We start from the raw sequence: 14,507 nt of genomic DNA on the forward strand, positions 1-14,507 counted from the left end.
AGGAGGTAAGCATTTGATTCCCAGGCAGGGCACATGCCTGGGTTATGGGCTCAATCCCCAGTAGGGGTTGTGCAGGAGGCAGCCAATCAATGATTCTCTCTCATCATTAATGTTTGTTTGTTTATAAATATATTTTATTGATTTTTTTACAGAGAGGAAGGGAGAGGGATAGAGAGTTTAAAACATCAATGAGAGAGAAACATCAGCTTCCTCCTGCACACCCCCTACTGGGGATGTGCCCGCAACCAAGGTACATGCCCTTGACCGGAATAGAACCTTGGACCCTTCAGTCTGCAGGCTGACGCTCTATCCACTGAGCCAAACCGGTTAGGGCTCATCATTAATGTTTTTATCTCTCTCTCCCTCTCCCTTCCTCTCTGAAGTCAATAAAAATATTTTTTAAAAATAATAATAATCAGATTGTATTATTGAGTTGTAAGAGTTTGGGTTTTGTTTTTAATTCTGCTTAGCCCTTTGTCGGATATACATATCACAAACATTTTTTCTTATTTGGTAATTTTTTTATTTTGAGAATTTTTTGTAAGAGTTTATTTGAGCCAAACTGGCAACATAAGCTGGGGAGTAAGATCTCAGATTCTCCTGCCTTTTGATTTTCCTTTTTGTCAATATTTTATTGGAATGTAATTCTTCATAATTTATTAATATAATGTATAAAACATTTCACATAATAGCAGTTAACTATTTACAAATATTCCATCCTCCCAGAAATGGTGGGAGCTAGTTTAACCGAGTTCAGTAAATATGAAAATTAAGCTCAGGAAAAAATGATGCTGATTTCTTTGTGAAGTTTTCCTCCCTTTAGCCTAATTCATCTCAACACATCTCTAGAGAGACAGTAAGTTTTAGTGGTCTCAGTCTTGGACTCTGGAGTTGAACATGGGTTTGAATATTAGATCTTCCATTTACAAACTTTTTCACTTTGGACATGTTACTTAACATCTCAGGTCTCAGTTTCTACTAGTATATCTTCATGTGAGCTCCAGTAAACATTTAAGAGGCTTTTAAATTGTATTTCACGTGGCATTTTTGTAACAAGAGGGTTGGCAAGTTGTCTATTCCATAAAATTGCCACAATCAGATTCTCTCTGTTAGGTCTCTTCATCCATGAATGTATTGCCTGTAACTTTTTAATCTGATGAAATCAACCTTCATAGGGACAAATGTATCTGAATTTCGGCTGATGTTCTTACGGTGTTCTATAAGATCAGCACAGAACCTGTAACCTTTTTAAGCACACACAGGACCAAAATGTCACAGTATCCTATGTCTTTTTTTATAATATCCTTAGCCGCTCAGTTCTGTCCACAATGATGCCATGAGGTATGAGGACCTACTCCCATCTCCATAATGGTACTGTGGGCGTGTGAACAGGTTCAAGGTGTACCCTGGCCAGTGGACCACAATCACTGTGCCTTGCCCAGAGTCTGGCGCTTCCTCACTGCTCGTGGCCATGTTTCTCCCAGGGAAAGGGGGAAGGTTTATTTTCTTGTCTCTTTCAGAGAGCATAGATTTACAATTTCTAAACCTAGTTTATCGAGGTTTTCTTTTATGTTTTTGCTTTTTGTCTTATCTAAGAAATCATTGCTTATCCCAATGTTGGAAAGATTTTCTTCTGTGTTCTCTTCAAGTTTTACAACTGTAGTATTTACATTTAGATCTGTGATGCATTTTAATTTTTGTGTTTGGTGTAAGATAAGGATTGACAGGCAGTTTTTCCATATATGGATACCCAGTTGTTCCAGCGTCATCTGTTGAACAGACTTTTTCTTTTCTTGGCATAATACGGTATTATTTTGGGGGTTGCTTTCTTGAAAAATAGAAGTTAATACTTTGACTTTCATACCTTTTTTAAGTAATTGGGATGGCCCTCGTCAGTCGCTCAGTGGTTAGAATGTCGCCCCATGGACTGAAGGGTCGCAATATTGATTCTGGTCAAGGGCACGTACCTCAGTTGTAGGCTTGATCTGGGGCACGTGTGGGAGGCAACCAATCAATGTGTCTCACTCACATCCATGTTTCTCTCTGTCTCTCCCCCTGCCTTCCACTCTAAAAATCAATGGGAAAATATCCTCAGGTGAGGATTAACAAAAAATAAAATAAATAAATGAAGTAGTGGGGATTCACCTGGGGGTAACCTGGTTCTGGATGCCACTGCGACCTTGAATTTGCTGAGGGGCTATGAGGGGCAGATGGCTTTGGTTTCTTAAATACTAAGGACATTCTGTTTCTGTCTTCTGGACCTACAGAAGCTGGCAAAGATTCCTGCCAGTGGGCTCGGTGTGAATGTGACCCACCAGGACGGCTCCTCCCCACTGCACATTGCTGCCCTGCATGGTCGGGCGGACCTCATCCCCCTCCTTTTGAAGCATGGTGCCAATGTGGGTGCCAGAAACGCCAACCAAGCTGTCCCACTCCACCTGGCCTGCCAGCAAGGCCACTTTCAGGTACAGGTTGTCTCGGGCAGAGTGTTAGGGTGTTTGCTTGTGCTTAGAACAGGGTGGGAACCTTTTCTCTGCCAAAGACCATTTGGATATTTACAACATCATTCACGGGCCATCCAGAATTGTCAACTTAAAAATTAGCCTGCTATATTTGGCCAAACATGTAACTAACTCAGCTTTAAAGCCTTGGCAAGGCCAGACCAAATGATTTTACAGGCCTTCCACAGCCCTCAGGCCAGGCTTAGAACCTCACTTGGGAATGCTGCCTCGGGACAGGGGTTTAACATGTGGCCCAGAGGACCAGCACCCTTCCTTCCTCCCAGCCTGAGATTCAGAGGTGCACATGGATGGACCACTCAGCAACAGAACACAGAATCTGACGCTCCTGGGGTGGAGCCAACCCCTTCCCACTGCCCTCGCAGCATGCTGGCCTGACCCCAGCCTGACCCGAGCTCTCTGTTGCTTGGGTGTTGGTCCTCCAAGGCTCCAGCAGCATGTTAACGCCTTGACGTTCCCACAGTGCTTGGTCAGTGCCAAACAGTTCAGCACTTTATAGAGTATAGCCCTGGCCGGTGTCTCAGTGGTTAGAGCATCTGATCGAAGGGTTGAGGGTTCGATTCCCAGTCAAGGGCTCTTACCTGGGTTGTGGGTTCAATCCCTGGCCCTGTCAGGGGGCATGCAGGAGGCAACCAATCGATGTGTCTCTCTCACATAGATGTTTCTCTCACTTGCTCGCGCTCTCTCTCCATCCTTCCCTTTTCCCTCCCTCCCTCCCTTTCAGTGTCTCTAAAAATCAGTGGCCCTAACCGGTTTGGCTCAGTGGATAGAGCATTGGCCTTCAGACTCAAGGGTCTCAGGTTCGATTCTGGTCAAGGGCATGTACCTTGGTTGTGGGCACATACCCAGTGGGGAGTGTGCAGGAGGCAGCTGATCGTTATTTCTTTCTCATCGATGTTTCCAACTCTCTATCCTTCTCCCTTTCTCCCTGTAAAAAATGAATAAAAATATATTTTTAAAAATACCCTCTGGTGAGGATTAACAACAAATAATAATAATAGCCTGGCTGGTGTGGCTCAGTGGCTGAATGTCATTCCATGCACTAAGAGGTCACCAGTTCTATTACTGGTCAGGGCACATGCCTGGGCTGTGGGCTCGATCCCCAGTGTGGGGGAAGGGGTGTGCAAGATGCAGCTCATCAATGTTTCTCTCTTGTTGGTGATTTTTAAACAAATATATTTTATTGATTTTTTACAGAGAGGAAGGGAGAGGGACAGAGAGTTAGAAACACCAATGAGAGAGAAACATTGATCAGCTGCCTCCTGCACACCCCCCACTGGGGATGTGCCCGCAACCAAGGTACATGCCCTTGACCGGAATCAAACCTGGGACCCTTCAGTCCGCAGGCCGACGCTCTATCCACTGAGCCAAACCGGTTAGGGCTCTTGTTGATGTTTCTATCTCTCTCTCCCTCTCCTTTCTTTTCTCTCTGAAATCAATAAATGAAATAAAAATTGTAAATAATAATAATAATAATAATAATAATGAAAAGTAGAGTACAGCCCTCTAGAGGAGGGCCAAGAGATAACTAAGGGATGACTGACCTTTTTAATGTCCCATTTTTTGTTGTGAAAATTATATTTTTTTCATTTTTCCTTATTCTGATATAAGCATTTTAAAGCCAAGAATCATATTTCAGCCGAAACCGGTTTGGCTCAGTGGATGGAGCGTCGGTCTGCGGACTGAAGGGTCCCGGGTTCGATTCCGGTCAAGGCCATGTACATTGGTTGTGGGCACACACCCGGTGGGGGGTGTGCAGGAGGCAGCTGGTCGATGTTTCTCTCTCATCGATGTTTCTGGCTCTCTATCCCTCTCCCTTCCTCTCTGCTAAAAATCAATAAAAATATATTTTAAAAAAAATCATATTTCAGGTCTCCCACCTCTCTCCTAACACCTGCTTCAAGCATCAGCTTCCTCACCTGTAAAACTGGAGTAATAATTCCAGCTCTCTGTGGGGTAGATCAAATGATTAAATGAAGAAACAAGTGCCTGGCACACAGTCAACCCTCAGCAGATGTTAATCCCCCCCACCCCCTTTCAACTGGTCTACTTTCTCCTGGGTCTAAAGAGCCTGCTTGATAAACTTAGAGAAAAGTAGATAAACTTAGAGAAGAATCAAAAGAATATCAAGCCCTCGCTGGTGTGGCTCAGTGGATAGAGCGTCGGCCTGCGGACTGAGGGGTCCCGGGTTCGATTCCGGTCAGGGGCATGTACCTTGGTTGCGGGCACATCCCCGGTGGGAGGTGTGCAGGAGGCAGCTGATGGATGTTTCTCTCTCATCGATGTTTCTAACTCTCTATCCCTCTCTGTAAAAAATCAATAAAAAAAAAAAAAAGAATATCAAGCTACAGGATTTCTCCCAGACAATTTTAATTAAAAATCGTTCTTCTCTGGGCTAGGTGGTGAAGTATCTACTAGACTCCAAGGCAAAACCCAATAAAAAGGATGTAAGTGGAAGCACACCCCTCATTTACGCCTGTGCCAGTGGCCACCATGAAGTTGCAGCGCTGTTGCTACAGGTAAGGGCCCCACAGCCCAGGAGCTGCTGGCACTGGTCAGTGATGGCATCTCGTCACTTGGTGAGACCCTGGCAGTGCACTGCAGATGGGCAGGGCTTGCCCTTTGCTTTAAGCTGCCCCTGGAGAGAGAAGCTTTGCATGAAATTTCCATACAGTGGTTCTCCGTGTCTGCTGGGATGCCGAGGTAAGGGCACAGACACTGCTTTTGCTGAAGGTTTGGATCTTGCCTTCTTTACCTGTAGGGTAGATTGAATTGTATTGGGTTAAGTTGAACTGTTACCTTTAGTGTGAGCTGAATGTCCTTTGTCCCTTTTTTTTTTTTTTTCTGGTCAAGGGCACGCACCTCAGTTGCAGGCTCCATTCCCAAGCCGAATGCAGGAGGCAACCAATCAGTGTGTCTTGGGTCTCTCACATCAGTGTTTCTCTCCCTCTCTCTCTCCCCATCTCCCTTCAACTCTATCTAAAAGCAATGGAAAAATATCCTTGGATGAGGATTTTTTTAAAAAGAAAGAAAATGTGCATAATTTAGAACAGTCTTGTTTTCTATCTTGCTTATTTTTGCTTATGGTAGAAAATTGTTTATTAAAACCTCAAATTTTAATGGTTGCGTATCTATGGATGTACCATAGAGTGTTTGTTTAACTGTTCCTGCTTTATACATTTAGGTGACTTCTATTTTTTCTGCCATAATGATAAATGCTGCAGTGACTATCTGTGCACATAAATGTTTTTTCTCAGTATTACTTTAACCCCAACATTTTAAGAGAAATTTCAGACATACAGAAAAGTTGAAAGAATTTTATAGTGAACACCCATCTAGATTCTGCATTAATATCGTCTTCAGCATTTCTTTTGATTGTGCTGCTTCTTTCTAGCACGGGGCCTCCATTAATGCCTCTAACAATAAGGGCAACACAGCCCTGCATGAGGCTGTGATAGAGAAGCATGTCTTCGTCGTGGAGCTGCTGCTGCTACACGGAGCATCGGTTCAGCTTTTGAACAAGAGGCAGTGCACCGCTCTAGACTATGCTGAGCAGGTGAGGGGGAGGGCACCCAACTCCCTCCCAGCTCACTTTGGATAAGCCTTGTGTGTAAACCAGATCTGAAATAGCAGACCTTTGAATTGCTAGAAGTCTGCCAATATGGTTAACTTGGTCACCTGGACAGTGGGCTGCTCGGGATCCAGGAGTCAGTCCTTCAGGGGTAGTTTTCAAAGGCCTGAGTAGAGGTGCTTCTCTCACCAACCGCAGGTCTGGGCCCTAGTCTGGCCTCCTGACGAGCAGTCAGATCCTCGCAGAGAAGTAGCAAGTTTAGACAGCATTCTGGTTCCCCGCTCCCTGCATTGGAAATACACCTGTGGTCTTAGCAGCACGATGGTGGAAGTTTGTTCAGCTGGTGGCTTTAAAAGTCCTTGAATTCTGCATGGACAATTGTGATGGCCCGGGACCACTCCCAGTGCCGCCATGCTTACCATGGAGAAATGGGAGGAGGTAGCTCTTTACTGTTCCTGTTTCCATGTTGAATCTTCATCTAGTTTCCCACTTGGGGTAGACAACTATAGGCTGTTAAATGACACTATTGACATGTTAAATTCACAGAAAGCCAACATACTCATAGGCTTATTAAATGACTTTTAAGTTTCAGACATTTCTTAACAGTATTGACATATTTTAAAATTTTAATTGAGCACTTTCTCAAACATTCTGATGAATGTTTTTACTGAGGACTTACTATGTGCTTGGCCTTGGATAGCCTCTTGATAACTAAAATTATCGATCCTATTGTTGTCAACCTAATTGCACAGAGCGGCGAAGTGCCCCATCCCGAGTGCCTAGCAGAGGGCGGAGCCTGGCTCCAAGTGCAGGGCTGCTTTACACTATGGCCTCGAAGTTTCATCTGTCGTTGCTTCTTAGCTCTTCTGTCCAGCTATCCTAATACTGACATTTATATCAAAAATAGGCAATTAACTGCTGAAAAAGAATAAAAAATACTACTGTTAACTTTTCCCTTTCACATTATAGAATTCAAAAATAATGGAATTACTGCAGGTAGTACCAAGCTGTGTGGCCACGTTAGATGATGTTGGCGAAACAGACCCCAAGGAGTACGTTACTGTTAAGATCAGGAAAAAATGTAAGAACTTCTTTCTGTAATTCTCAGCTTGGGTTTATTTGGAAGCTCATGAGTAGTTGCTGGTTTTCATTTCATTGTAAATGTACAATGTAACTATAATCCTGACTGAGGGTAGATTAGGCACCAAAGAAATCGATGTTACATCCTAATTTATCAGATATTTCTGTACTAGTGTTCTGGTTGGTTGTGATGATGAATCTTAGCATTACCTTGAAGGTCAGGCCTCCAACTGGAGAGGAGCAACATCTGGTAGTTTTTCTCATGTCTCATGTTCCAAAGCCAGTCCTTTTTCTAAGCATTTCCTGAACATCAGGGTAAATGCTACCTTTAAATAATTTTTTTGGTTGATGGTAATTAGAACAGCATTTTCCCAACAGATAAGGCTGAAGTATTTTCTCCCCCCCTTTTTTTAACTTGTTATAGTTTAGATGTTTTCTTTTGTTTTAATTACAATATGAGTTTGCAATGCAATAATGTGAATAAACCCACATACATATTTGAATAATCCCAAGACTATCTCAGGGCTGTGGCGAGGTTAATGTATTAAGGATTTATCTTTGTTTCATGGGGGTTCACAGAGATATAAATATGTTTCTTTAAGCACATGCAGTGTTTAATTTTCAAAATGTTGTTAAAGTAAGAAAATTGAAAGGTTATATGTATGCCATAATTTTAAAACAATTCTTAAACTATTTGGAAGTTTTCAAATGTTTATCCTTTTATCTGCAGGGAACTCAAAAATGTATAATCTACAAGATGAACCTTTTACAAGACAGTTTTACTTTGTCCACTCAGTTGGTCAGTTTAAGTGAGTATAAAATTTGAGTTGATGTCTGTGCTTTTGACCCTACCTTTACTGAAAACATAAGCATTCTGTGCAGCTTGAATGGGTTAGAGACAAATATGCTCTCATCAAATGCTGCCACCTTGTGGCCAACCACAGTGTTTTGCACCACTATCTCAAACATTAAATTTGTTTTGGATTTCAGGGGAAGGACTTCAAGGGAGATTATGGCAAGAGATAAAAGTGTCACTAATTTCCCTGAAGAGTCTTTACATGAGGTGAGTTATTAAACACTGGATTATAATCATATTTTTTAAAGTTTGGCTTTTTCAAAACTAATTCATGGTAAACACATTTCTCATTTCATTATTCCCCTCACTATAAGAGTTAATAACAAAACGAGCTCTTTAGTGGCATGGTCAAGAGTATAGATGCCATTTATTGTTATATTTAATAATGCATTTCTGAATGAAGAAAGGATAGTGAAGAAAAAGTGGAAAATAGTTATATGCATGGAAAGACATTGCAGTTCATGGGGTGCATACTTGGTGAGATCTCTCAACTTTCACTAAGCAGATTTGCTAATATGTTAATCATTAACGTAAAGAAGAAACTAAGTTTGTATATAAATGGGTAAAAAACTTCTCTCAATATGGTATAAAGTTGCTCATTTAGACAATTCTGCATGTGACCATCTTCCTATAGCACTATTTAGTCATCCTATATAATAAAAGGGTAATATGCAAATTGACCCTAACAGTGGAACGACCAGGAACGACTGGTCACTATGACACGCACTGACCACCAGGGGGCAGACACTCAAGGCAGGAGCTGCAGGGGGGAGCGGGCTTAAGCCGTTAGTCAGACATCCACCAAGGGCTTCTGGGCTGCCAGAGGGATGTCTGACTGCCAGCTTAGGCCCAATCCCCCTGGGAGCGGACCTAAGCCATCAGTTGGACATCCCCCCAAGGGATCCCAGACTGCGAGAGCGCAGGCCAGGCTGAGGGACGCGCCCTCCCCGCCACCCCAGTGCATGAGTTTTCGTGCACCGGGCCTCTAGTTCAATTATAAAAAGCCTGCTTTACATTCTGTAGTGCTATTAGGTGACTCTTCTCAGAAACATGACTTTTCTCACTGCTACTTGCCAATGTAATATGTGGCTATTGATGAAAATTTGATTTTATAGCATAGGCTTGTTGGAACAAATACACAAATGTTCTCAATCTTTGCTTTAGAGAATTAGTGATTTTGTTCACATGACTAATTTTTATTTCATATTTAATTTTTCATGGCTTTGCTAATAGATCTGCTGGGTGGGAAACCAGCAACATTTGAGATCTGCTTGGGTTCAGTCAGGTGCTAGTTTTTCCCTTGCTAGCTATGGGACTTTAGGCAGATTGCTTAACGTTGCTGGTCCTGTTTCCTCAGTTGTAGAATGTGTGTAACAATAGCGCATACTTGTTAGAATTGTTAAGATTAAGTGTGAGAACACGTAAAGCATTTATGCTGTGTCTAACACATGGAACATGTACATGTCAGACTATCACCACAGGGATGTTAGAGTTGAAATTATGCCTGGCCTCGCCTGGTGTTGTTCAGTGGTTAGAATATTAGCCTTCATGCCATTGGGTCTCGCATTTGATTCCTGGTCAAGGGCACGTACCTGGGTTGCTGGTTTTCATGGCCCCAGTACAGCCCCCATTGGTCAGGGCACATGTGGGGAGGGCGTGCAGGAAGCAACCAATCAATGTGTCTTCCTCACATCAATCTTTCTCCCTCCCCCTCTCTCTCTCTCTCTCCCTTCCCCCCCCCCCTTCCCTGTCTTCCACTCACTCTAAAAAGCAATGGAGCCTGGCCAGCCAGCATGGCTCAGTGGTTGAGCATCATCACAGTTTGATTCCCGGTCAGGGCACATGCCCGGGTTGCAGGTTCAATTCCCAGTAGGGGGCGTGCAGGAGGCAGCCAATCAGTGATTCTCCCTCATCATTGATGTTTCTGTCTCCCTTCCTCTCTGAAATCAATAAAAAATATTTTTTAAAAATAGCAATGTAGCCCTAACGGGTTTGGCTCAGTGGATAGAGCCTGTGGACTGAAAGGTCCCAGGTTTGATTCTGGTCAAGGGCATGTACCTTGGTTGTGGGCACATCCCCAGTAGGAGGCATGCAAGAGGCAGCTGATCAATGTTTCTCTCTTATTGATGTTTCTAGCTCTCTATCCCTCTTCCTAACTCTCTGTAAAAAAAATCAATAAAATACATTTTTAAATAAAAAAATTTTTTTTTAAATAGCAATGGAAAAATATTTTCAGGTGATGATTTAAAAATAATTATGTCTGGAAAGTACATATAAGTTCTCAAAGGTAGCTGTTATTGTCATGGTGGTTGTTGAAACTACTGCACACATGTGAACTGTTCAAATTGAACCTTCTCTTTAGCCAGGAAGGCAAAAAGTTGCACAGAAGCAGAAGAACCTATCAGACCTGAGCACATCGCAGACTGACAAAGGAGACGGTGACCAGCCTGAGGCCTGGACTGAAACAAACTGCTCCTGGGAACAGGCGAATGCTCCGGAGACACAATGTCAAGGACGCAGCTGCACCGAAGGCCCAGAGACTGCTGACAACCCAACCACTCCCCACGAGGCTAGTATTCCCCAGTCTTGATAGGAATAAGGAATTAAATTTGCTACCTAGAAGTGAGTCCTTAACAAGATGCCGAGCATGAACACAGACAGCATAGAACTAAACGTACTTTCTGTTTGGCTTAAGAGAAAGCAGAAAGTTCCTGAAAGCTTTCCTGTGGCTCAAAGAATACAACAAAGAAAAAAATCACCATCCCTTTCCTCTTCAGAGCTAATGAATGCCCTTGAAAAGGAATAGACAAAAATTCCAGGGGTGTCAGTTCCTTAAGACTGGGGTGTTTTTGTTTTTTTTAAATATATTTTTATTGATTTCAGAGAGGGAGGGAGAGATAGAAACATCAATGATGTGAGGGAATCATTGATTGTCTGCCTCCTGCACGTTGGATTGAGCCCGCAACCCAGGCATGTGCCCTTGACCGGAATCGAACCTGGGACCCTTCTGTCTGCAGGCTGACACTCTATCCACTGAGCCAAACCGGCTAGGGCTGGGGTGTTTCTTCTTTAAAAAAATGTTTTTATTGCTTTAGAGAGACATGAAGGAAGAAAAACATCAATTTGTTGTTCTACTTGTTTATATATTCACTGGTTGCTTCTTGTATGTGCCCTGACCAGAGATCCTTGGCATGTCGGGACAATGCTCTAACCAACTGAGCTACCCAGCTAGAGCTGTTTATTCTTAAGTATTAGGGTGCCTTGGTTATAGTGAGATGTTTCATCACCAGATTCTGTCCTCCTCCTGAAAGGTGCTAAACCTCTGTCACCTATATAAATTAACAAACCACAAGCTAAAAGAATTCCTCTACCTGGGATGAGCTGAAGAGAAGTAATTTAAGTTTTATGGTACTACTAGAGGCCCAGTGCACAGAATGTGTGCACTGGTAGGGTCCCTAGTGGCTGCTGGCTGCCAGCCGGGGCCTTCCTTTGTTCCACACCGCCCCCCTGGTGGTCAGCAAACATCATAGCAAGCGATCAAACTCCTGGTCCGTGGAACTCCCCAGGGGACACTTTGCATATTAGGCTTTTATATATATAGATGGAGGCCTGGCAGAAATGTCACATTTGAATGAAGAAAATAGGACCTGGAAAATGTTCCTTTGAAAAGCAACACTTGAACCCAAAGATGCCTAAACGCCATTTTGATGTTCATTTTCGTAAAAAGGACATATACAATCTATTCTACACTATGTATGTGGGAAAAGGTGGGTATAATTTTTCTTACAACAAAATACAGCTATTTGGTCACTGCACATGTGCACCTGAGAAACATCCCTCTCTGTTAAGAACCTTTCCTTAAATGTCACCCTTGAAGGATGGTGGTAATAGAAAATAGATTTGGCACATCTTTTCTTAGTTTTTATTTTTTAGAGAGAGAACGAGAAAGAGATCAATTTGTTGTTCCACTTATTTATGTATTCATTGGTTGAGTCTTGTATGTGCCCAGACTAGGGATTGAACCTGCAACCTTTGCATATGGGGACAACACTCTAACCAACTGAGCTACTCCAGCCAGGGATTTATTCTGTCTTTTGATCAGATTCAAAACTTACAGCACAAACCAGGTCAAAGTAACTTTGAGTTAGAAATTATTGCCACTTATTCCTTTTTATGAGTTTCTACTAATTATACTTTTATTTTTTTATTAATTGGTCTAGATCCAAAACATGGGTTTATCCTGAGTACATTTTCAAATAACTTTGTAATAGGGAAAGGTTTTGTGCATGTTCTTAGAAATACTTGTGTATGTACAAAAGGGAGGGGCTGATTATTTTTCTACAAAATAATTTATGACTTCTAATTTTCTAATGTGCCTTGGGTATGTGCCAAATGATGGAAAAGAAACAGTAAACTTTATGATTCTTGAGCGTGTCATGGTGTACTTTTTTTAATGTGTTGCTAAAGAGATATATGTTTCTAAGCCTCTCTGCTATATCCATATGCTCTGTGTGTGGTAAAATATCCACCCATTGTATGGATATATTTTTTATTTTTCAGTTACAGAAGTAACTGTGACTGAAACATAAACTGCATCTTTCAGAGATCGCTACCCATCTACCTGGACTAGGGCTGGCAATATATTAGATACAGTGCCTAGTGCCCCAAAACTGTTTTCTTTTAAAATCAGAAGAACAAAAATGAATGTATTACAGCTTTTTAGCCTACACCGGAAATGAGCACTGTTGCTTTGCTAATTTGACTCATTTTTCATCCTATTGAACAACACAACCCATTGACTTAACTTGCCATTAGGACAGTGGTTATTCTGCAAGAGAAAGCATGTAACAAATCTCTCTCCAGCATTTTTATGTAAATGAGAACTAAAGCAAAATTTACCTGCAATTGGTTTGTGTTGTTTTGTTTTTTCAAAATCCTTAATGAAAATTTTTTGACTATTTAATTCTGTTCCTTTAAAAAAAATCTTGATGTTCTTAATGGTTCTACTCATTCATTTGTTCCTTCAGGAATACTAGACACATAATTCCAACACTGACTTTCTTCATTGACTATATAGTTAGCTACAAATTTCTAGTCTCTAATATAGTAAATTCTCAAATGTAGTTTAAATATACAGCAGCAGTATGCTAGCTAAAACAGAGATTGGACTGTAAACCACATTTTCTATCACTTTTCGCTTCTAATTCTATTCATCTCATTAAATGTTATAACTTCCTCCTGGGCTGGGTCTCACATAATTAAAATATTTAAAAGGTTTACACCAAACAGCTCACTTTAAATTTATGAGCAGTTTTCATAACCTAGTGGGAGTGAAGCATGATATAAGAGATGATATTTGCTTTAAGTTACCTGCTGTTTTATCAGTGAAGAACCCAGAACATTTCTACCAAAAGGTAACTATTTTTATTTTATATATATTTATAAAGACAAAGCTTTTTCATATATGTGTGTGTGTGTGTGTGTGTGTGTGTGTGTGTGTGTGTGTATATATCCTACCTAATAAAATGGTAATATGTAAATTACCATCACTCCGCTACGCCCACGATTGGGCCAGCGGAAGGCGCAGGGGGCGGGACTCGGGGTGGCCAGGGTAGCTGATTGGGCCAGCGGGACGCTGAGCTCGCGTCGCCAGTGGTGGCTCGAGCTCAGCGTCTGCGCCATGGCTGTGCTGTGGAACAGAAGGGGCCTCTGGGGCAGTGAGCTCACATCCCGCCTCGGACCATCAAAAGCAGGGGAGGCCCTAACCGGTTTGGCTCACTGGATAGAGCCTGTGAACTGAAGGGTCCCATGTTCGATTCCGGTCAAGGGCATGTACCTTGGTTGCGGGCACGTCCCCAGTAGGGGATGTGCAGGAGGCAGCTGATTGATGTTTCTCTCTTACCAATGTTTCTGACTCTCTATCCCTCTCCCTTCCTCTCTGTAAAAAAATCAATAAAATATATTAAAAAAAAAAAAAAAGCAGGGGAGCTGGATGCCTGTCTGCTCATGCACCAGGCCTTTCAGAAGCCTCCTGAAAGGCCTGGTGCACCAGCGGACAGGCACCCAGCTCCACCGCGATCAAAAGCGAAAGCGTGTAGGGGACCTTACACATGCATGATTCAATCATGCACTGGGCCTCTAGTATTTCCTACCTATTAATAGACAAATATGCAAATTGACCATACCTCCAACACACCCACAAGCCACACCCACCATACAATCAGAGTGAGTATGCAAATTAACCCATCCAAGATGGCTACAGCCACAGAGCAAGGTTTCCCAGGCAACAGAGGGAAACAGCTTTCCGCCAGCCGTTGCAGGCCTAAGCCTCCACTCAAGCTACAAAGTTTCAATTATAGAAGGTAAACAAATTCAAACAGAAATGGCGTCAGAATGGAGCTTGAGAGAGCAGGCCAGGGTTGCCACTGGCAACAGGGGAAGCAAAGCTTTCCACACACCCTGGCCGGAACCACCCGCTTAA

At 42.4% G+C, this 14,507-nt stretch overlaps 1 protein-coding gene across 1 annotated transcript in view; it reads left to right on the plus strand.

Moving 5' to 3' along the window:
* Positions 1-12,453, plus strand: part of ANKRD27 (ankyrin repeat domain 27) — a 66,604-nt gene extending 54,151 nt beyond the window's left edge. The window contains 9 exon segments of the mRNA XM_028143017.2: positions 2,268-2,465; positions 4,919-5,038; positions 5,914-6,075; positions 7,060-7,171; positions 7,901-7,979; positions 8,161-8,233; positions 10,389-10,474; positions 10,476-10,546; positions 10,549-12,453. Coding sequence (XP_027998818.2) covers positions 2,268-2,465; positions 4,919-5,038; positions 5,914-6,075; positions 7,060-7,171; positions 7,901-7,979; positions 8,161-8,233; positions 10,389-10,474; positions 10,476-10,546; positions 10,549-10,616 — 969 coding nt within the window. The 3' untranslated portion in view covers positions 10,617-12,453.
* Positions 12,454-14,507: the final 2,054 nt, after the last annotated feature.

Source organism: Eptesicus fuscus, chromosome 21 (genome assembly GCF_027574615.1).
Source record: "Eptesicus fuscus isolate TK198812 chromosome 21, DD_ASM_mEF_20220401, whole genome shotgun sequence".
Taxonomy (NCBI): domain Eukaryota; kingdom Metazoa; phylum Chordata; class Mammalia; order Chiroptera; family Vespertilionidae; genus Eptesicus; species Eptesicus fuscus.